The sequence below is a fragment of the Halichoerus grypus genome, chromosome 13 (assembly GCF_964656455.1).
Source record: "Halichoerus grypus chromosome 13, mHalGry1.hap1.1, whole genome shotgun sequence".
Lineage (NCBI taxonomy): Eukaryota > Metazoa > Chordata > Mammalia > Carnivora > Phocidae > Halichoerus > Halichoerus grypus.
This window is the reverse complement of record NC_135724.1, coordinates 85,222,499-85,246,587: the sequence shown is the minus strand read 5'-3', so window position 1 is coordinate 85,246,587 and position 24,089 is coordinate 85,222,499. Positions and strand designations below refer to the sequence as shown.

Genomic DNA, 24,089 nt, shown 5'->3' with positions numbered 1-24,089 from the left:
ATGGCGTCTGGAGAGCACGCAGGACAGAGAGAGGCGTAAGCGGTCCGGGAGCGCCCTGCTCTCTGGCGCTCTGCACCACCCTGGGTCAGGTCACTTATTCTGCTCAGATGGAGTTATACCCAGAATCCCAGGATCCTGCTGGATTTGGTGGGGGGGTAGGCTTTGGCCTCTTTGTGTCCCCACTTCCCTCCAATGCGCCTCCAGGAAGCACTGGGATTCTAGAGAGCCCAGTTGGAAGCCACATCATTGGTTCTGTACCTCCACCTCCAGGAGGGGGAGAGCGGACGTGTGGGGGGAGCAGTCTGGGAGGGACCAGCGGTGGCCGGGACCAGGGGCACCCATGCAGATGCTTACTGGGGTCAGGTGGGCCGTGAGCAAAGCAAGCCAGCCGCACTCTTGGCACAAACACTTTGTACATATGTAGGATGTTTAAACTAGAATTTCACAGAGAATTAGTTTCCTCCTTGGTTTCACCGGAGACACCCAGCTCTCCTCTGCCTTTATCTCCTCACCCTGTTATAATAGACGAACCAGAAATGCCTCTCCTCCTGAGTACACTAAAGAGGGCAACAGCCCAAGTGTGATGGTACTGGGGCAACTGGCACAGGCCGTGTGTTTGGAAGGCAGCTGGGAGTGGTGGGGAGTGGGGCAAGCTGCAGTGTCTGCCATCTAAAAGTGTCTGCCGCTCGGCTCTCGAAGACGGGCGGACCCCGGGGTATCTGGATGAGATGTTTCCCAAAAAAGCAGAAGGCTGGATTTCTCTAGGACAGCCCCTGACCTGAAAACCTGATCCTCCTGGAGTTCTCTGCCTGCCCGCCCTGTGCCCCCCCGCCCCCCCGCCCCCCCCCCAACCTCCTGCAGGCAGCTGTGAGCACAGCCCGCTGCCCCGGTGGCTGGTATGTCCACTGCAGCCACGGCCCGGAGTCTGGGGCCAAGAAGGCTGCGGCCCGCGGTCTGGCTTCCCGCTGAGGCTAAAGGAAGGAAGGAATAGCTCTGTGCTGACAGGCCTGCGTGCTCTCCCCATGGGAAAGGCATCGGCATGTACGGTGACACAAACAGTCAACTGCGCTGGTAAAGTGACGTTTATTTATAGGATGTGGTTTAAAATGGCTTTTAACTTTGAAAAACCGTTCAAGCCAGGAATGGCAAGGCTCCCCCTCCTTGTGGCCTCCTGGCCTGCTCTCTGGGAAGTGAGCGGTGCGGTGGCACAGGCCAGGAGCAGGTCCCCCAGGGGGGGACTCATTTCTTGGCCTTGGCCTTGGCCTTGCCCTTGCCCTTCCCCTTGACCTTCTCCTTGACCCTCCCTTTGCTCTTGCTCCGCTTCTTCTTCCTGGACCTGAGCATGGAGCGGACCAGGTAGCCCTTCCACAAAGCCTGGATGACTGTGGCAGCCCGCACCATGCGCAGCATCTCCTGCTCAGCCTCTGTTCTCTTCTTGGCATTGACCTCCCGCTCGGCCTGGATCTGGGAGAACTCCTCCACTAGTACGTTGTGCTTCTGCTTCAGCTCCTGCAGCTGGACCTTCTCCTCCTTATGGATGATGTCAAGCTCCTCGTACTCTTCCTGGGATGAGGGTCAGGGGGTGGGGATCACCAAGCATAGGGCGCCACCTGCCACCCTCCCCCGCATGCGCCCTCACCCCATCCCAAAGGGGCTTCCGCCCCAACAGCGCCATCTGCACTAAGCCTTTCTGCATCCGAGGCCCGGATGAGAACAGGAGAGGTGATGTGGTCCATCCCCACTTGAGGTGGGACCTGACTAAAATCATCTCAGGAAGAAGGAGAGAACCCAGGCCGGTGGGTTGGGCAGACTGGGTTTCGCATCCCAGCTTGGCTGTGCCCTGATGGGGCTTCATTTGTCCTCTCAGACATGGGGACGATTCCAAACCCAGGAAGTGGGTGGGAGCTTTCTACAGGATGAAATGATGGGGTGGACACAATGTGCTGGATGTGGTGCCAGACATATAGTGGGGACAGAAACATGCAAGCTCGGGGGCGCCTGGTGGCTCAGTCGGTTAAGCGTCCAACTCTTGATTTCAGCTCAGGTCATGATCTCAGGGTCGTGAGATCGAGCCCCGCGTCAGGCTCTGCGCTCAGCGGAGAGTCTGCTTGGGATTCTCTCTCTCCCTCTCCCTCTGCCCCTCCCCTCACTCACGCTCTCTCTCTTTCTCAAATAAATAAATAAATCTTTAAAAAAAAAAATGCAGCTCCTGTCACTAAAGCTGTGTGTCTCACAAAGATACACAGAGTGGAACTTCCTCAGGTGACTGAGTAACAAGTTCTTCCTTATGTCCAACTATTGCCCCCTGCTGCAATTTACACCTATCTCCCTCTCTCCCTTCCACTCACTTACCAAGCATCTGCCAGAAGCAAACAGCTGAGTAGACTCGGTCTCTGCTGACGAGGAACCCACCACCCTCATTGGGTCCAGAGAAACAAGAGCACGGCCTCTGAAGTCCCTCCTCCCTGGCACTCATGATCAGAGACAGCAAGACCCCGACTTGCCCTTCCCCTGACTTGGGACCACTCAGAGGCTGATGTCATCCCCAGTGCTTGCCAAACCTTCCCGGCCCTGAAGCCGGGACCATGGGCCCCAGTGTTGTCACAAAGCTGTGGGGCGGCGGGGTGGGCTTGAAGGCGCCCCGTTTTCCAGGCCACCATTCCCTCAGCACTTCCTCCAGGCCAGATCCCGTGCTGGGTGCAAGCATTTGTGACAAAGCTGCCTCACCGCATCCCCGTCATGGTCCCAGCACGCTCCTTACTGCCTCTGGTGATCACAGGCGGAAGCAGGCTCGGAAAGGTCAAGCCCCTTGCTTCAGGTCCCCCAGCTGACAGGTGACACTAGAGTAGAGCCTCCAGGTGATAATGGGGACCATCTTCACTGCGCTATCCCAGCACGTGGCACAGTTCAGGCCCACAGTGGAAACTTTCTGGGTGACTGAGTGAAGTAGGGGAGGCAAGTTCATCCTGAGTCTGCGGGGAGGGAGCCCCGGCTGTGCGGCTGTCAGGAGCTGAGCGCGGAAGGGACCGAGAGTATGGGATGTGGACACTAGATGGAGCCAAGATCGTTGGGCCTAGCGACAAGCACTTAGTAGCTTCCAGCTTCGGGCTCCTTCCTTTTCCATCTCTCCCTTCACTGCCCCAGGCCAGACAAACCTGGGGCCTAAGGAAGGGGGCAGGGAAGCCTGTCTGGGGAGGCCCAGAGCTTGGCACAGACTATGGACCATTCCTAGAGGATCATGGGCAATGCACCTGAGAAACTGATTGCAGCACAAATACCTGCTTCTCACCCATCTCCATATCATACTTCTGGATCCAGTTCTCGATTTCCGTCTCCACTTTATATTTCTTCTAAAAAAATTCAATGAGTCAGTGTTTGATGGATTAATATGAATAGTAAACTGCACCAAGCTTGCTCTACACCAGGGTTAATGCCTTGCCCACCGAATCTACACAAGGTAGGTTCTCCTCCATTTCACAGATGAGGAAACTGAGGATCAAATGTGCTAACTCATTTGCCCAAGATCACAGAGCTAACAAGTGGTAGAGCCTAGAATTGGAAGTCAGAGGTCTGACTCCAGAACATTCTAGGCAGAGGGAGTAGCAAGTGCAAAGGCCCTGAGGTAGGAACAGGCTTGTGGTGTTTAAGAATAGACATTGAGCCAGTGTGCCCGGAATGGAGTGGCTGAGGAGGAGCGGGGTCCCATGGAGGTCAGAGTGAGAACCTGTGTCGTGGAAGGAAGTGTCAGCAGCAGAAGGAGTTCAGATCCTAGTGTAACAGAGAGGGGAAGCCATTGGATGGATTGAGATGTAGGAAAGGGACATAATCTAATTTGTTTGTAAAAGATCAGCTCCCATACATACCATGGAATGTTACTCAGCCATAGAAAGGAATGAAGAATTGATAAATGCTCATGTGGATGAACCTTGAAAACATGATGCTAAGTGAAAGAAACCAGACACAAAAGACCACATATTGTGGATTCCATTTACATGAAGAGTCCAGAACAGGCAAATCCATAGAGACAGAAAGCAGATTGGCGGTTGCCAGGGGCAGGGGAAGGGGGAATGGGGAGTGGCTGCTAATGGGTCCAGGTTTTTATCTGGGGGGATGGAAATGTTCTGGAACTATCCAGAGGTGGGGGTTGTACAACACCGTGAATGTACCAAATGCCACCAAATTGTTCTCTTTACAATGATTAATTTTATATTACATGAATTTCACCTCAATGAAAAAGAAAGAAAGAAACCAGCTCCCTAATCCTACAGAGCAAGAGCTCTTCCCTTGGACACCATGGACAGGCTGGCTTCAGGGGGCCTGTGTCCCCAAGAATCATCCACCAGTTGTGTGTAGGTGCATCTGTGCCTTCTTAAGGAGGAGAGGCCCATGGCTTCCCCCAGGTGCTCAAGAGCCGTGACACTAAATGAGAACTGGGAACAAGGATTAGAGAAGGTGCCCTTTGCGAGGAAAGAGATCTGGAAGCAAGCTGGGTGTGTGCGCGCGGGGGCTCAGTGGAGATGGTGAGACAAAAGAAGATAAGAAAAAAGAAGAAGATAGCAGGAGGGGAAGAATGAAGGGGGAGAAATCGGAGGGGGAGACGAACCATGACAGATGATGGACTGAAAAACAAACTGAGGGTTCTGGAGGGGAGGGGGGTGGGAGGATGGGTTAGCCTGGTGATGGGTATTAAAGAGCGCACGTTCTGCATGGAGCACTGGGTGTTACGCACAAACAATGAATCATGGAACACTACATCAAAAACTAATGATGTAATGTATGGTGATTAACGTAACAATAAAAAAAGAAGAGATGACATTTACTGAACACTTCCTATTGAGTCTCATAATTCTCCTAACAACCCGTTAGCCCAATCTGATCGCTTTCGTCTTAAAGATGGCAAAACTGCGCTGGAGGGCATTATGAAATTCGCCAGAGGTGTATGAGCACCTGCACGTCCTTTGCGCAACAAGGTGGGTATTATCACCCCTGGCCCGGGGGGGGGGGGGGGGGGCCGCTGCGAGTGGTGGTTGGCTCAGAGTAGTTAAGGAACTTGCCCAAGGTCACACAGCCAATATGCTGCAGGATGAGCCAGTCTCTCCGCCCCTCCCCTGCCCTGGGGCCTCCCTTGTCCTCCCCCTGCCCCCCTGCTCCCTGCCATCCTGGGCACCTTCCTCAGCGCCTGCTCTGCCTCCCGGTTTTCCACAACCAGGTTGTGGTATTGGGACCTCAGCATCAGTAACTCCTGCTGGATCTTGGCCACCCTGGCCTGTGAGGCCCGGAAGTCGGCCTTCTGCTGCTTCTCGGCCTCCTGCTTGGTTCGAAGAAGGCTGTTCTCCGAGAGCTTGAGCACCTGGTGCAGGTGGTTTTTCAGTTCTTGGATCACAAAGTTCTCTTTCTCCACCTGGGCCGGGAAGACGAGAGGCTCCGTTACTCCCTCCTGGATGCCCGATAATCCCAGGAGAACCGGCATTCCTGCCCACTCCCGTAGGGCCGAGCAGGCGACCTGCCTTATTACCTCGCAGATTCCTACCCGTCACACCCCGGGGGGACAGAGACGGCCTGCTTACAGACAAGGAAACTGAGGCTCAAGGGGGCTGAGTCATCCGTCTGGGGCTGTACAGCTGAGCAGGGACTCGAGGCCACATCTGTCTGATTCAGAGCCCATGTTCTTGGCCGCCCCCCTCTGCTTCCTGGCTGGAGTGATGGGCACAGGCGAGAGCCTGCCGGGCGGGTCTGGGTCAGTGGCGGCGCTCCTGCCCGGGGCACAGAACGGAAGTGCTCGGCAGGCACCTGGCGTCATTCGTGAAAGTAGGAGATACGCAAACTGGGGGGATTGCCACCCACGGATGCCCGAGGGCCTGACTTGTCCCCTGCCCTCAGTTGGTTCTAAAACAGGAACGGGGGTGGAGGATGGGGCCGTTTTGTAAATAAGCTCCAAAGGCTGCTCCGAAGCCCTAGAGTCTCCCTCTGAGCACATCAGTGCTGAGGCTGGCTCATGCCAGCCGCCTTGGGCTGGGCCGCGGGGCTCTGAGCTCGCTTCCTGCATGCAGGCTGCGCGGGGCGGGAGGTGCCTCTGGGACAAGCCTATCCTGTGGGCAAGGCTTCAGGCTCTAGGTGTTGGGTTCTAGAGCAGGCCGTATTTTCAGCAGTCAGGGCTTTTCTTGACCCCACAGCAGCCTAATTGGTGTCACCCCCTCGTTTTACACTGAGATCCAAGGCACATGATAAAATCTGCCCACCTGGAAAAATGGAATTTGACCCCAGGTCTGTCCAACTTGAATGCTAGAGCTGTTTCCACCACCCGAATGGGACCAACAAAGCCACTTGGGGCCCCTCTCCCGGTCCCTCACTGGCACCCTTCTAACCTGCGAGTGGTCTCCCCTGATTGAGCACCCAAGAGCCTGTCACCTCTCCACTCAGAAAATAGTTTTCAGGTGCGCCTGGGCGGGCTCAGTCGGTTAAGCATCTGCCTTCGGCTCAGGTCCTGATCCCAGAGTCCTGGAATCGAGTCCCACATCGGCCTCCCTGCTCAGCAAGGAGTCTGCTCTACTCTCAATCTCTCTCTCTCTCTCTCTTTCAAATAAATAAAGTCTTAAAAAAAAAGAAAAAGAAAAAGAAAGAAAATCGTTTCTATGCCCCTGTTTTGTGCCAGGCTCACTGGGGACATGACAGGGGGCCAAAAGAGACAAGGTCATTGTCCTCTTATGAGGATACCAGACCCACATCAAATCATCAAATAATTACATAAACATTTATCAGCAAACTCTGATGAATGTCTGAAAGGACAAAGTCAGTGAGAACATAAGGAAGGGGGGGTGGCCTGAGCCAGTGCGTGGGGGAGGGAGGGCGGCATGTAGCTTCGGAGGGCCTCGAGCTCTGTGCATCATGGGGGGCATGAAGGTGGAAGTGTCCGAGGCAGCTCTGGCTGGCTGCCCCTCAGGATCCATCCCCCCTGGAAAGGCTGGGGAGCAGAATGCTTCTCTGGGAACGTGGCCCCAGGGAGAGACCATCTTTCCCAGAATCCCTAGCCACTGGGTATGGCTAAGAACTGTGCGGTGGGCTACTTCCACCGGCAAGGATCAGGGCCCTCTCCTCTTTCTTCCACCTGCTGGCTGGACCAGTGGTGACATGATGGGGGGCTTCTGGGTCCACAGTTAGAAGTCCTGTGGGGGACACAGCAGAAAGGTCAGACAGAAGGACCCTGGACCCCCGACAATTTCACGAGGCAGGGTTTCCGTGCCCGCTCCAGCTTTTCTACTAGAGAGAAATACATTTCCATCTTGACTAAGCCACTATTATTTTGGGTCTCTTTCTCGGCAGCCAGACCTATACTTAGACACCACCTCACAGGGACTTTGTAAGGCCTTAGGGAGAAAATGTACATAAAGCATAATACATAGTCTTGTGGCCCAACTGGTTATTAGGTTGGGATCATGTTATCATTTCCCTTCTTAAAAATTCTTCTAGAGCTTCCACCTGTCCCATCTGCCCCTCGTCCTCAAGACAGAGATGACATTCTTTGATCAGGCCTAAAAGGCATGATGTGATCTGCTGGCAAGGCCTATAAGTATTTACTATCCAGCCCTCTGTAGAAAAAGTTTGCCTGCTGCTGGCCTGGCAGGTTCCTGCCGACTTCTCTTGCCTTCCTCACTCCCTTTCATTCTTCATGTGTTGGCTTTGACGTCTCTGACCCTTTGGGTCTAAGCTCAGTTCTCTTGTGACACTGTCTTCTAGCACTCTATGCTTACCCTTCGTTGTACTTCTCAAAACTGTAATTAAATCAGCTCTTTAAGACCTACCTCGCATGAGGCGGGGGCCATGGGGACTCAGGCATAAGACCTGGTACCTGGCAAGTGCTCACAACAATATTTGTTGAGTGAATGAATGACAGCAGGCATTTCAATCACTGAGGAAAAAAACCCAACTGCCAAAAGGTCTGGCTCCTCCGTGCGGCTCCTTCCATAACCTAACCATTGCCATAAAGCCATACCTCTGTGTCCCTGCTCTTCATGCTCGCCGCCAATTCATTTTCAAGAGTCTCAATGATTTCTTGGTTCCTCCTGTTCCGTCTATTGATATCCTGTATGAACTGAGTCTTGTCTCTAGCTTCCACGGGACTAGTGAGTAGCCTCTCGAACAGGAAACCCCGCAGTTCTATCAGGCAGTCAATGAAATTCTGGGCTTCAGCACTTCTGCTCAGGGTGTGCATCTGCAAGAGCCTCGCCACCTGTGGGTTATTGAGCAAGAGTCTCAGGATGTCCTTGGTGGATTCTTTGATCTGTTGCATAAGGGGCAGGAGGTGGGATTTCTGCAGTTCCATGGAGAGGAAGCGGTCTCTGAACCACCCTTCCTCCTCGAACTCTTCTTCCTCCTGCAGTCGCCTTTCTTTATCCTGCAGGTAAATGACACTGTCCAGGAGGCTGTGGCAGACCTTCTCGTGCTCTCTCACAGCCTTCATGATGTCCTCCCCCAGCATGCCCTCCAGAGTCTCATAATTGGCACTCACATAGGACAGCAGGGTCACCAACTCCACCTTGTGGATGGTCTCGTCCAGTACGGACATGACCCTCTTGGTCTCAATGGTGGTGAGTTTGGACTTAGAGGGGACCAAGGGTTTTAGCAGGGAGGCTGGCTTCCTGGATGGCTCTGCTGTCAGCCTCATTCTGTTGATGTCGGGGCCCTGGTAGAGAGGGGCCACACCGAGGACATCTAGAGCCATTTTCTGAGCCGTCTCCTTGCCTCCGTACGCCCTAGGCTGCACCAGTCTCCGGCTGTTATTGTCTCTGGCGACCCTGCAAAGGAAGGAGTGAGTGGTTAGTCGAGCCGTGCTGCGAGGATGTGGCTGATGTGGCCACGGCAGCCACACACGGTCGACGCTGAGAGTTCATCCCAGGTGCCCTGCAGCGAGTACACAGAACCTCTCACCGAAAGCAGTTTCTAGCTTTGTGACAGCATCGGGCCGCAAGGGTGGGAGGACCAAGTGGAGAGGGGTCAGGCAGGGAACACCATTCTGTTGAAGTGACTTAACTATGGACGATATTAAGTACCCACTGAAATGGATTTGTTCAGCCCTTTACAGTAATGAGCATTTAAATGCAACAGATATCATTTCAGGTGACTTCATAGGAATGAATAAAAGTCAATGCTAGTGGACTTTTTTTTTTTTTTAAAGCATCTAAATACAGAAACCGAGTTACATGGGTGATGGAAAGAGTTGAGAGGCTAACCAGGGAAGGGGAAAAGCCACCCAGCCAGTGTCAGTGCAGGAGGCCACCACAGAAGGAGGTGGTGGCGAGCTTGGGGACAAGGGTCACCCTGGGGGAAGTTGGAACCACAGCTATTTCCTGTCCAGGAGGAGCTACAGCTCCCAAGGAGGAAGGGCCACTGCAGCCTGCGGGTGTCAGCAGCCTGAGGCAGAGCAAACGATGCCGCTGGGAGCAAATGGGACGAGGACCAGCACAGCACCTCCACACTGGTTTTTAAGTGTGGATGGCAAACATCAGGGTGGGGATGAACAAGGACTTGGAAACATAATTTTTAAAACCTGTTTCACTAAACGCGATGTCGTATCCTGGATTGGATCCTGGAACGGAAGATGAACACTAGTAGGACAACGTAAAATCCAAACCAAGCTGATAGCGTAGTTCGCAGCATTGTACTAATGTTAATTTCTTGCTTGTGACGGACACGTCATGGCTATTTAAGATGTTAACATTGTGGGAGCTGAATGAAGGGCATTTGGGAATCCTGAACTATCTTTGCAACTTTTCTGTAAATCTACAATTATTACAAAATAAAAGGCTTATTTAAAATTAAAAACGCTCAGAAAAATGTATGGCAGCAAATCAGAGATCATTCTATGACGTTGTCCGCATGGCACGACAGCTGAGTACTAGGTTTGCAGTAGCCCCAGTTGGGTTCAGACCCTTGCTGGGGGACCTGGGGCTGGCTGTCTAATCCCCCTAAGCCTGGGCTTCCTCGGCCATAAAACCGGGATCCTATGATTCAATGGGAAGTTTCTGGCACAGGGCCTGGACATTGTGAGTACTCAATAAATAATAACTAGCATGATTAGCCCAGGGAAACTGAGATCCCAAGTCCAGGACTCGGTGATTTCGTCGTCTGAGTGTCTGGGCTTGGCTGGAGATCCGGATGTACCTGCCCAGGACTGGCTGGGCCTCCCAATGTACCATGTTTAAGAGGGACCCCACCATGTCCCCATCCCTCACCCTGCTCCTTTATCCCTCGTCCTGATGATTGGCAATGCTGCCACCCTAGTTGCTTGAGCCGGAAACCTGAGTGCCCCCCCCGACTCTCCTTACCCCCCACTTCCCAGCCCCTGTTCTCCCAGTGTTCTCTCCTTGACAGCTCCCAGTCCTTCTGTTCTTGGCAGCCTCTCTGCCACTGAGTGAGGGCCTTATAATCTCTCACTTGGATGAATAAAGAGCTTCTTAACTGGTCTGCTTACATCTGCTCCTGATCCCTGCAACAAGGATCATCCCCGCAGTCATCTACTCCGGCATTTATTGAGACCCTGGGGATAGAAAAGAGATGCAAGGTATGGTTCCTGTTCTCCCAGAGTTTATAACCTAGTTTGAAATGTGAAACATGCACACATGAAGGTTCAACAGCTATAGGAAGAAGGGCATGAAGCTGTATTCACAGAATAGGTTGAGGTCATGACCAGCCTTCAACAGCACACTGGGGACTTTGGAGTTTACCTTGTAGGAAATTGGGATCCATTTTGATTTCAGGAAACAAGTAACAGGATAAAATCAGATTTTTGAGAAAGAACAGTCATAGTGGATGATTTATAGGGAAAGGGTTGGTGGCAGGTAGGTAAGTTGGGATATTATAAACCTTCCACCTCAGGGCCTTTGTGCATGCTGTTTTTTCTTCTTGAGACACTCTTCCCCCTCATCCTTGCTAAGTTAATTCTTTGTACTCAGAGCTCAGTTCAGGTGTCCCTTCCTCATTCTCTGGCTTCCAGACTTGGTCAAATTCTTGTAGTAGGTTCTTATAAGGCCACACCCCTTTTTTGCAGGCACCATCCTCATCCCAATCTCCTTCCCTCTTCCCTATACTGTAGTGGCTGGAAATACTCAATGCTCAACTTCTCAACCTCTTTTAGAGTTAGGAGTGGCTACAGACACTGTTAGAGCCAACAAAATTGAGAAGTTTTCTAGGGGCTTCTGGGAGACCTTATTTCTTCCCAATACAAAAGACAGACATTATTGGCTTTACCTCCATTCCCTGAACTTGGGTTTTAGTGCTGGAGAAGTGGCAGCCACTTTGTCAATGAGAAGAAAAGGTTAAGAGAATTGCAGGAATGCTGTCCCTGATGTCATTGAGCCACTGGACCTTCCGAGGGTCCATCATCCCTTACCCAGATGACCGCGATAACCTCTTTACTGCTCACCCTGCTTCTGCCCACCTGCCCCACAGTCTCGTCTCATCAAAGCAGCCAGAGGGAGACTTTTAAAATGTCAGATCCTTTCACTCCTCTGCTCCAAATCCAGCTCCCCAGAGCTGATTGTTACAATTTCAGGGTATTTGTGAGCTGGTTGTGAAGCCTTCAGTAGCTTGAAATCAGCCATGGTGGAAGTATTATACCATGGAAATTGGCAAATACTACAAATCAGCACCCCTCCCCTCCAGGCTGGTTGTTGAATGTTTACCAGCACACCACCACTCCAACAGCTCCCCATCTCACTCAGGATAAAAGCCAAAGTCCTTATAGTGACAGGAAGGCCCTCCATCATCTGGCCGCTGCGACCACTCGCTCTTCTGTCCTCATACCGACCTTTTTGCTGTTCCTTGAATATGCCTTTGCGCTTGCTGTCTGCACACCACTACCCCCAGCCCCCCAGCCCCAGGTCTGGAACATTCCTCTAAATAACTGCAAAGCTTTTTCCCTCACTCACTTCCTTCTCTGCTCAAATCTCAGGGTGATAGTGAGTGCTTTCCTGATTTTCTTCCTAAAATATAAACCCTCTCCTCCTCCCTGCCCTTATCCCCTTATCCTGTTTATTTTTCTCTCAGTTAAGTATCACCATCTGACGTTTCTAAATGGGCCTGTTTGTGTACTGTCTGCCTTTTCCCCTCCTCTAAAAAGTGAGCTCCAATGAAGGTAGGGGCTTTATCTATTTTGATCACTGCTACATACCCAGCTCTGAAAAAGAACACCTCCACCTCGTCTTGGGGAGAGGTGTGGGGCTGGCACGGACGGGCTACCTGTGCCGTTCTCATGGTCACATTCTTTTTTTTTTTTTTTAAAGATTTTATTTATTTATTTGACAGAGAGAGACAGCGAGAGAGGGAACACAAGCAGGGGGAGTGGGAGAGGGAGAAGCAGGCTTCCCGCCGAGCAGGGACCCCGATGCGGGGCTCGATCCCAGGACCCTGGGATCATGACCTGAGCCGAAGGCAGACACTTAACTGACTGAGCCACCCAGGCACCCTTCATTGTCACATTCTGTCTGTGGATGCCAGAAATGTTTTGAAGGAGTCATCAGGACTTAATGAGTGAGACCGTTTTATATTTGTGGGCCTGGGAGAGAAAGATGGGGCCCTTGAGAAACTAGGAAAATTGGGGGCAGAGGTTTGGAAGGGAGGACAAAGCTCATTTAGTTCTCGCTCCTGTCACTGGTGTAGACAGTGGACAAGGGTGTCTCTGCCTCCCCGGGACCGATGTCCTCTCTGTCAGGTGATAGCGCCCCAGTTTTCCGTTGGGGAGCTCATCCTCTCTCCCACTGTGTGCAGTCCTGGTGGGACTGCAATCAGAAAAGGATGGGAATCCTGAAGAGTCACACGTGGGTGGGAGATGGTGGGAGCCGGGTCACGCCAAGTGGGGGGGTTCCTAAAGATCCTGCACCAGGACCCCCAGAAATTTCCTTGGGTGCTGTCCTTTCTGTGGCCCGTTCTTCAGCTTTCCTTCACCATTTTGCTTTAGCCACAGTGTCTGTGGCTTGCAATCAAAGAACCCTAGCTGAGAATAGTCTAGGCATCTGACAATGAACGATCCAGATCCAGGGGGTTCCGGGGGGCTTGGGGATGAAGACATAAATGCAAGGGAAAAGTTGCTGATATCTGAAGCCACAAGAGATATTCAGTTCTCCAAACCAGAGCAAAAGGAGAGAAGAGTGGGAATCAGAGGAACATCTCAAGTGACTACAAGCCAGGAAGAAAGGCAGTCAGATCAGATGCTAAGGATGCTTCTTGGTTCCTTGGCCAGGCAAAATGGGTCCCAAAGTCAGAATCCTCTGGGAGCTGACAACTGAGTCGAGGAGGGCCATTATCTTGCATCTCTTTGTTTCCCACCCCCTTTCTGCTCCCAAGTCAATCTCATGAATTCCCTTAAGGCTTTTCCTGAAGATAACGTTTTTTGGGACAGCCGGGAGCTTCCTCAGCTCCTCTCAGGGAGGACGAAGGACCTTTGCCCCGTGACCACAGGATGAACTTGAACCAAGTGTTTCTCGAATGCATTTCTCCCCATTGTCCCCCAAAGCTCTCAGGCATAAATCAAAACGCCTGAATTCTTCAGAGATTGCGGCTGGGAATGCAATGTTATATGAAATGTTTCCAATTTGCTTTCAGCCAAATTACCTCTTTTGCTTTAAAGGGCAAACTTGTTTTCTTTGATTATGATGACGCCCATCAGTTTTTGACAGCTTATTTGGGTGAACACGAAAAAGCCAGTGGAACGAGGATCGAGGGAAATGCATCTGACTCTGAGGACAAAAATCACTGGAGAATCTCTGTTCCTTGAATCCTAATATGATCGTTTCATGTCCTTTTTAATGCCACCAACCTTAATATTTAAATCATTTCCAACTTAAGCCTCTCCTTTTAAAATCCCTGCCCTGAGAGTGAAGCAAGACTGTTAATGGATGGGGAACTTTAATTGGATCTTCCCTTTATTTGTCATTAATTCTGCTGATGAACTTTATAAATGGAAATATATCTTTATCATGCAAATTATACCTCGTCTTCATTCAAATGGGCTTGTTGGATATTTTATCACTTTCACTCTCAGAACATTTTGAAAAAAAAAAAAGGTTTGAGCGAAATTATATTTTTTTCCTTTGGGAGAAAAAGAGGAAGAAAATCCAACCCTTGCAAATACCCCACAAATCCAACAATGGTACATGGAATAGTCAGAGGGGGTTAAACAAAACTGGAGTGTGTGTGTGGGGGGGGGATCTCATTTTATTTCATTTTATTTTGGGGGGAATCTCATTTTAAAGAATGCCATTTTAATATTAGCTAACTCTTGAGAACTAACTCCATGCCAAATGCTGTTCTAAATGCTTTGCGGGAATTAACTCCTTCATTCCTTACAACAACCTTATGAGGTAGGTGCTTTTATTAGCTCTTTTTACAGACAAAGAAAGAGAGGCAGGCAGGGGGAGTTTAGATGCTTTCATGAGTTTACAGCTCCTAAGTGGCCAAGGTGGGGTCTCAGCCCAGGCAGTCCCTATAACTGCTGTTCTGTCTGGTCTCATCATTTTGGGATCGACTTTTATAGTGGACCAGGCACAGTGATTCTTTGCTGGTCCAGTTTCAATGAATCCTGTCAAGCAGAGACCCAGAGGACAGACGTGTTCAAGATTCAGTTCCTATAGCATTCAATCTACTTAGCGACTACAAATATGAATTTTCATATTTGTCATTTTATATATATGTATACCTCCACCGGTAGTGTTCCTGCTGGTGTCACATTCCCGTGGGTATACCCAGGATTAGACACAGTTTGCAACAACAGAGCCGTCACCCCATCCCTCTCACCTAGCTCAAGAGAGCTTATCAGAATGCAAGTGAGTGAATGGCTGAATTATTTTAGGGTAAGCCTTGAATCATCTCTCATTGACTTTTATGTTTTTGAGTCAATCATTTACATACTTTGGAGACTATTATAAACTAATTACCGAGACACACCTCACAACTGATCACAACACAGGGATCGTTGGGCAGCATGAGGCTGCCATGTATGAAGCAGAACATGGGTTCTGGGTCAGGAAAGAAGGCTTCATGAGGGTTAGTTCTAATTCAGGGTTGTCCATATCTCTCACTAGCATGCCACCTTTGGGATTTCTGCCAAGTCTATAGACCAAGCTGTACTCTTATCAACTCAACTTTTTTTTTCCTGAAGTATACTTTCATTCTTAAGTACTTTTCATTAAAAAGTATCTCCACTGTAACTGGAAAAATCTATATCATTTTCCTTATATAAAAGGTAATAATGTCTACAGCCTGATATTTTACTCTAGCTGGATGCTATTGCCCAGGGATGATGAGTGTGAGCCCAGATCTCTATTGTTGAAAAGCAAGATTAGCAAGTGGTAGAGAGATATTATAGACATACTAACAAAAAGGGAGAAGAGATAAATGACTAATGTCAAGAAGGAAAGAGGGCCCATCACTACTGATCCCATGGATGTTAAAATGATAATAAAGGAATATAATGAACTACTCTATGGCCATACATTTGATAACCTAGATGAAATGGACCAATTCTTTGAACATACAATCTACCAAAACTCTCACAAGAAGAAGTAGATAATCTTTATATATTAAAGAAATTGATCAATAATTAATAACTTCCCCAAACAGAAAACTCCAGGTCTAGAAGATTTCACTGGCGAATTCTACCAGACATTTGAGGAAGAAATTACACCAATTCTCTAACATTTCTTCCAGAAAATAGAAGCATAAGGAATATTTCCTAACAGATTCTATGAGGCTAGCATTACTCTAATACCAAAATAGGCAAATACACTATAAGAAAGGAAAGATACAGACCAATATTTCTCACAAACATAGACACAAAAATCCTCAACATAATATTCACAAATTGAATCCAACAAGGTATAAAAAGAATTATATCTCATGACCAAGTGGGATTTCTTCCATGTCTGCAAGGCTGGTTCAATATTCAAAAATCAATTAGTGTAATCCATCACATCAACAAAAAGGAAAATCATATCATATCAACAGATGCAAAGAAGCATTTGACAAACTCCAACACCGTTCATGCCTTAAAAAAAAACAACACAGCAAAAACAACAACAACAAACTTCTCAGCAAATGAGGAATATAGTGGAATTACCTCAACTTGATAAAGAACATCTACAAAAACCCTACAGCTAGCATCATACTTAATTGTGAGAAACTAGAAGTTTATTCCCTAAGATCAGGAACAAGACAAGAATGTACCCTCTTATCCTTCCTGTTTAACATCATATTGGAAGTCCTAGCTCATGCAACAAGACAAGAAAAGGAAGTAAAATGTAATACAGATTAGGAAGGAAGAGATAAAACTATCTTTATTCACAGATGACATGATTATTTATGTAGAAAATCCCAAAGAATCAATATACACACTTCTGGAATTACACAATTACAGCAAAGTTGCAGGATATAAGGCTAATATACAAAAGACTTATTAACACCAAACTGAGACTTTCTCATTGACATAATTAGAATTCAAAGAGACCTGAAAGGGGTCTTCAGCAAAGGCTTCTCGTCACCAGAATCAATGTAAATAGCATGAGTGCCATGTGTGTATCTTTCTTCCTAAACCAGGTATTGTTGAAATAAAAAAGTGAACGAACCACATCCTCTCTGATACCAGCCTTAGTAGTACATATATTCCTAGACAAGTTCATAGTACATGGATTCCTAGACAACTAAGTATTTCCTCAGTGATTCCTAGCTTCGATGGAGATTTTTTTTTGCCTTCCTAGCCCCAGTCTTGGTACTTCCCATGATTAGACAAAAAAGGGCTGCTTGCAGGGTAGCTGTGAGAGAGCTAAGAAAGAATGGTTTAGGGTGGGAAATATGGTTAGAGGTAGAGATGGCAAAGAGATGTTTTCACAAGAGATGGAGCTCATGGTCTTTGTTTTTATTTTCTACCCTAGTGGAAAACTTGCAATTCTGGCATGATTGCAGATTGAATAAAACCATGTTGTGGATTCCACAATTTGCATAGCTGTTTCATGTACTTTTGACAGCTGTCACGTTTCTGAGATATACAATTCCCACCCACCCCAGGCCCTCAGGACCTAACACTAACACTAACCTAACACTAACACTAACCTAACCTAACGTTCCCTGCTTCACTCCCTGAGGTCATGCTCAGGACTCAAAGAAGTCTTTGATGGCTAAGGGATTCCTGGTCACTTAGTTCTGATTTCACCACCTACTTGCTGGGTTAATAGGCAGAGGCTTTGCCTTTGAAGCAGGAGGAATTTTCCTTTTAGCCTCAGAAGATCCCACTACTCTGGAACCATGAAAATAGCTTTCTTCAGAAGAACTCTGTATGCTTTATCTGAGCTTTCTATGTCTAGAATGGAGAGAGGGGCTGGAAAAGGGTAGAAAATCCATGACAGAGACTGTTATCCCAAACCACAATGGCATAGTAGGCGGTCAACAAATCACTGTTGAATAAATGAAGAGATAGCAAATCCAGCTTTAACAATAGGCCCATTTCCTCACACGGAGGTGTCGGCTTATTTCAACCAGAACATAGTGTCATGTTTTAACAATGAAAACTATGGGCCAAGATTTGGCCTGTTTCCCATCTCTGTACTCAGGGCTTGGAATTTTTAAACAAAAAGATTTAAATCTAATTTGTTTTTCTTTTTTATAGTTTTTTTTTTTCCTATTACCACTTTTGAACTATTACCCAATCCTCTCTTGTCCTTTTTGAGAACCTATGTTTTGTCGGTTACATTTGGTTTGCAAAAGATTCCCAGGCGGGAGCTGTAGCAGTGAACCCTGGAAGTATTAACAGAAGGAATCTCATCTGCAGTTATGACTCCATGGCTGTGGGCTCCAACGTGACCCCGTGCTTTGGAGACAGAAGACACTGAATAGTGACGGAGCCTGGGAGGGAATGTGTTCCTGGGGACAGATTTCTAAACTTCTGGTTCTAATGAACACCCTCTACTGGACACTGGCCACAGCTATAGCCCTGGGCAAATTCACTTGACCTTCTGGGCCTTCATCTCTGAAGTAGAAAAGAAAAACATGAGCCTACTGCACCGTGATTAAGTTTGTGGGTTCTCGTGTCAGGCAAATTTGGAGTTCAATCCTCACTATGTGGCATTAGGCAAGTCAATCAACCTCTGTAAGCTTTGGCTTCCTCATCTGTAAAATGGGGACAGTGATGGAACCCATGCTCAAGAGAACTGTCATGAGTATGAAATAAAATCCTGGCTCAATAGTGTTTAGCCTTTATGACTTTTATTATGACTTCAAAAATAATATAATTGAGGATTAACATTTGAACACTTCTTAAAATAGGAGATGTATTTTTCCTCAATATATACTTTTTTTGTGTGCAGAAGGGTTTATAAAGAGCCAAAATGGAACCAATTTTGACTCTTTTTTTACTATTTGTTTTTAATTTGACTGGTTCGTACATTATTTTCGTTTTTCTGCTGGTGATGGAGGAGGGCTGGAGCCCCTTAAGCGTCTCCTTTTCCGGCCTCCTCCTCCTTACAAAAGTCACCATGATTTTTAATTCCTTTTTTGCTTACAGTGTAGCTTCAGGAGTGTTTATTTCTGGTTAAATCCAACTGTGGGTAGTATCTCTGTGGTTGAGACAGAAGGAAGAATTTCCTGGTGGTGCATTTAGAGTCTTCTAAAATAAACTTCCCCCACTTAAGAAAAATATTTAAATCATCATCTTATCAAATGCAAAACACAGGCTTTTCCTGACTGTTTGATTACGTTGAAGAAGTGTCTTTTTTTAAACCAAGGACTGTGACCCCTTAGTGAATGGGGAAATCAATTCACCCATTGGGACTGGCGTTCAAAACAAATGAAATAGAATAGAAAATATTAGAGCGCATTGCATGTAGTAAGTATTCATGTGTAATTAAACACGCGTGTGCTGGGTCGAGAAGGAAAATGTATTTCTTTGTCTGGTTTGTGGTTAAAAAAACAATGTGTTTTGGGGCGCCTGGGTGGCTCAGTCGGTTAAGCAGCTGCCTTCAGCTCAGGTCATGATCCTGGGGTCCTGGGATAGAGCCCCACGTCCGGCTCCCTGCTCAGCGGAGAGCCTGCTTCTCCCTCTCCCTCTGCCTGCCACTCTGCCTCCTTGTGCTCTCTCTCTCTATCTCTCTGTCAAATAAATAAATAAAATCTTTAAAAACAGCAACAACAACAATGTGTTTGAAAGCCCCCATGTTAAAGGCATTTTGATTGGTCATAGAGTATAACCTGCTGCTATTATTTGAAAGCTAAGGTCAAAGATACTTTTCCCCCGATGCTCTGTGTTTCAAATGATCTTGATTTGCAATCACGTTTGCCTTCAGTTCCACTAACTAGGGCCTGAAGGGAAAGGTAGGTGTGTGTGTGTAGGTGTGTGTGCGTGTGTGCATGTATCATTTGCCTTGTATGAAAATATCAGTCCAGGGGCACCTAGCCAGCTCAGTAGGAGGAGCATGCAACTCTTGATCTCAGGGTTCTGAGTTTGAGTCCCACATTGGGTGTAGAGGTTACTTAAATAAATAAAACTTTAAAAAAAAAAAGGAGAAAAAGAAAATATCAGTCAGGACAGGGTTTCTCAAGCTCCACACTATTGACACGTTAGGTCAGATGATTCTTTGTCTTGGGGCCCTCCTGTGTGCTCCGGGATGTTTAGTAGCATCCCTGATGTCTACCCATTCGATGCCAATAGCACATTTCTCCCACCACCAGTTCTGATCAGTTGGAGACAAAATGTCCCCAGACATTGCCAAATGTCCCTGTGGCGTGGGGGTGGTGGATCGGGGGATGCCCCTGGTGGAGAGTCACTGGTCTAGACCACAATGGCCTTGCTCCTCTATAAAACTCCTGGCTTCCCCACCCTAAGTCCAGTGCTCTAACCAGGTTCAAAGGAAGGCTTGTGCCTGGCTAGCTCAGCTCTGTTTGACAAGCTGAGTTCTGTGCCATCTGAAGCTACCATCAGTTACAGAGTCAAGATCAGGTTCATAAGCCGGGTGTTAGGAGACCCAGGGGCATGACTCTCCCCTGCTGGGGCTCTTGGAATAAGTCTGAGCAAGCCCCTTATCTCTCTGGCATCTGGGGGATACAACACTTGTCCTAGCCACATCAAAAGGGTGGAGGAGGGCTGATTTACTAGATGGGAAAGCCCTTTTGAGAGTTAAAAGCCCTCTTCAAAGGGGAGTGATAATTATTATATGTTGAGGCGTAAATCAGGTGGTGCCTCATTGCCCTGAGCACTTGTCTCCTAGGGAAAAAGTGTGGGGGAGAATTTAGCACTTGAGCAGAGAAGACTTGCCACTTTCATCGAATTTTTCACCATAAACGGAGTGAAAACCCAAGCTAAAGCCATGGCATTTAAGTCTGACCACATATACCTAGAATGTTCCTGAGGGATGCCTTGCTCAGAGCTGGGGCAGAGTTCTGTCTGGGATGCCCTGGGTAGCCTGTCCAGCCTGGAGGCAGGGAGGTTGATGCTGGGACTCTATCGCCTGTTATCACTGCTTCCAATCTAAGGCTGTTTGGGGCTTTCTGGGAGGAGGGTGGAGTCTGGGAAAGGGAATAATGGGGTGGATTCTTGCCTTCTACTAACTACTTGTGTATATTGAGAGGAGGCATGAACAGTGACCTCAGACCTCACCCCTTCTCATGCTTGCTTTTCCTGCCATTGTCACTACTTTGCCTTTTGTCCTGGCCTGGCCTGGCTATCCGGCCCTGATTCTATTCTCACTTCCTCTTGACCACCTTACGGGGGGCCCAGGGAATAAGAAAGTCATCCTGATTTGATTGGTTAGGAAATCCAGCCACGGGGCGCCTGGGTGGCTCAGTCGGTTAAGCGTCTGACTCTTGGTTTTGGTCTCACTCTTGAGGTCGTGATCTCAGGTTTGGGAGATCAAGCCCCGAGTTGGGCTCGGTGATCAGCCATGGAGTCTGCTTGAGATTCTCTCTCCCTCTCCTTCTGCCCCTCCTGCTCATACTCGCTCTCTCTCAAATAAATAAACAAATCTAAAAAAAAAATAAAATCCGGCCACAACAGCTTCCCTCCTTGCTCAAGAGGAGAAGGCTTGGGTAGGAGGTGGTAGGAGTTTTAAACAGGGAGTGACTGACAAGACCAGACCTACAACCTGGGAAATTGTGGTAAAAGGGTTGGCAGGCGCAACATGACAAGAGGATCAGGTTTGGAAGGCTGTCGCAATGTCCAGGGAACAGACGAGGGTGGCCTCAAGGAGAGACAAAGCAGTGGATGGGCTCCAGAAACATCGAGAAGGCAAAATCAATGTGATGAGGTGAAGGACTGGACATGGGGGACAGAGGAGAAGGAAGTGAGGGATGATGTCTAGTGTGCTGGTTCAGGTGTCTGGATGGATTGTTTTGGTGTTTACCCAAAGGGTGAACACTGGAAGAGAAGCAGGAGTTGAGGGTTTGGGTATTTATTGTTGGTAGAACTTGCTATCTATTTGCCAAGCCTTGAAAACTGTGGGGCTGTGTGTGCCTGGAAGGAGCACCTCTTCCTAATTCACACCAAGGCACTAAAGATGTATAGAGTGCAGCCACCGGAGTGGGACATCTATGAGATGTGCAGGAGTGGTTGGGTACCTGGAATAGATTTCAAGAAAGACCCAGAAAGACCCAGAAAGGTGAGAGCTGTCACCGCACAGATGGTGACTAAAGCCATGGTGCGGGCAGGGGACATGCAAAGTGAGAAGGATGAAGCCCCTTCATTCTTTTGATGACATTCCTTCTCATTGGCTTCAGCCTACCTGATGTCCTGCCCTCACTCTCAGTACTGCAGCCACACTGGTCTCTAAAGTGTTCAAAGCACCAGGATCGTCATACGCCATGTTCCTTTTGCCAAACCAGTTCTCAACCCCTAGATTAGCTAATTCTCAACCTTCGAGTCTCAGCTCAATGGCAGTCTCTCCCCAGACTGGAAAAAAAAGTGCACTATAATCTCCGGAAACCCTCTGCACCTTTTCTGTACGGTACTGATCACGGGTGTAATTTTTTTCTTTTTACAGCTCTATTGAGGCATAATTTACATACCATAAAATTTGTCCATTGTAAGTGTACAACTCAATGACTTTTTTGGTAAATGCTAAGTTATGCCACATCACCACAAAATTTCTGTCACTCCCCAAAATTCCCGTGAGCTAATTGGCAAGCAATTTCCATTCCCAACTTTAACTTTTCTGGATATATCATATAAATAAAATCACATAAATGGAATCAGATAGCACGTAATCTTTTGCATCTGACTTTGGGCTTAGCACAGTAATTTTTAAGCAGGGGTGACTCTGGCCTCCAGGAGACATTTGACAATAATTTGGAGATATATTTGGTTGTCACAGCTGGGAGGGAGTAGAGGCTGGGGATAACACTAAACATCCTGCTCTGCACAGCATGGCCCCCTACAACAGAGAATTATCCAACCCAAAAGGTGCCAAGGTTGAGAAACCCTGACTTAGCCTAATATTTTTGAGGTTCATCCATTTTGTAATGTGTATCACCATTTCGTTCCACTATTCTACTTTCTGTCTCTATGAATTTGGCTATTCTAGGTATCTTATATAAGTGTAATCATACATATTTGTCCTTTTGTGACTGGCTTATATTTACCTAGCATTATGTCTTCATGGTCCATTCTAGTAACCTTTATCAGAATTTCATTCCTTTTAAAGGCTGAATCTAACTCCATTGTGTGTATACCACAAAATGTTTATCCATTCATCCATTGATGGACTTGAGTTGCTTTTTGGGGAAAGGATTTGTTGACCTCCATGCTGCATCATTCTGGAAATGAATCTCCGCAGGCATAATTATACATTTATCTGTATATTACTAGATTAATGACTACCTCGCACATTAGACAAGCTCCATGAGTGGAAAAATGAGGGGTTTTTTGGTTGTTTTTGATCACTTTACCCCAACACCTGGTAGTAGGCACTCAGTGAATACTTGTTGAATATATGAATATTTAAGGTATGGAACCAGATGACCCCCCCCCCATCTATTTTAAGCAGGAAGAGTCAAGGACAAATGTGCTTTAGGAAGAAAAAGAATTGCCAGTATTTACTGAGCTCAGCTCCATGCCAAGCTTTTCGTTGCCTCACCCCATTTAATCCTTACAACAAACATTCTGAATGTACAACGAAATCACATTTTAAGGCCAAGAATGGGAGTTAAGTTCTAAAGTTGTTAGCACAAAAGGCAAAAATTGGTATAATCAAAATGACCTAATCTGAACACTCACGCAAGTAAGATGCCTTTCGTTGCATGCTCGCCTTGGAATGCATGCATGGCCGTTGGGTGGAATGGTAGGGAATTTATAAACTACCCTTTCATCCCCATCACCTATGTTTGACTTGAAATTAGCTAACCAGGATGTGACTCCACTTGACTGGTTTCATCCACGCTTTAAGGATGAAGAAGCGGGGATGCGAAGTGGTACGCAGAGGGGCAGAATATAGGCAGGGACACAGAAAGATGTCCAGGAATCCTGGCAGGCAGTGGAGAGGAAGGTCTGGAATGAGGCAGGGGCTGGAGGGCACTGTCTGGAGCACGAACAGGATCATGGTGAGGGCTGCTGATTCTTCGGGCAGCCAAAGCATAGCGGGCTGGACCCCATTCCACATCTCCCTCTCATTCCCGGCCATTCCCCACCTGGTCAACTCACCTGCTTCGAGGGCTCCAGGTTTCTCAGCGCAGTTCCCTCCGCGGTGCCTGCGTTGCTAGGTTACCCGCCAATCACTGAAGGAGGAACTCGGCACCTGACTGACTTTCCTTTTCACCATTCAATTTCTTGTTCCTCTCAATTCGCCCCACCTCCTGTGGCCTGACCAATCAGAAGCACCGCCTCTCTGACCCTCCACCAATTGAAAGACCCGGGACTCTCTCTGGGTTGGGCTGAACGAGTAAGGCGGGGAGGGTGGGAGGAGAAAGGGGCAGAGCTTATTTGTTCCGCCCCTTCCCAAGGAGGTGGGCAGGGAGTCCGGCAACGGCAGCGGGAGAGAACTGGGGAAGGACGTGAGGCTTGGCCAATCAGAGCTCACCATGCAGCCTAGGTAGCCAATAGGTCGCCGCAAAGGGGAAATGGGGCG

The 24,089-nt window shown here is 48.1% G+C and overlaps 1 protein-coding gene across 3 annotated transcripts; it reads right to left on the bottom strand.

The window, feature by feature from the left end:
• Positions 1-1,064: 1,064 nt before the first annotated feature.
• DRC10 (dynein regulatory complex subunit 10) lies at positions 1,065-23,749 on the bottom strand. 3 transcript variants are annotated; one of them, XM_036123712.2, is made up of 6 exons: positions 23,666-23,741; positions 10,469-10,534; positions 7,991-8,792; positions 5,168-5,401; positions 3,279-3,350; positions 1,065-1,563 (listed from the first exon to the last, which is right to left on the bottom strand). In XM_036123712.2, coding segments are annotated over exons 2-6 (1,434 nt in total). In that variant the 5' UTR covers positions 10,471-10,534; positions 23,666-23,741; the 3' UTR covers positions 1,065-1,239. The 3 variants fall into 3 exon arrangements, with proteins under 3 accessions (XP_035979605.2, XP_077917066.1, XP_035979606.2); XM_078060940.1 differs by having other exon boundaries at positions 10,457-10,534; positions 23,666-23,722; XM_036123713.2 differs by lacking the exon at positions 10,469-10,534 and having other exon boundaries at positions 23,666-23,749.
• Between the last annotated feature and the right edge of the window lie 340 nt (positions 23,750-24,089).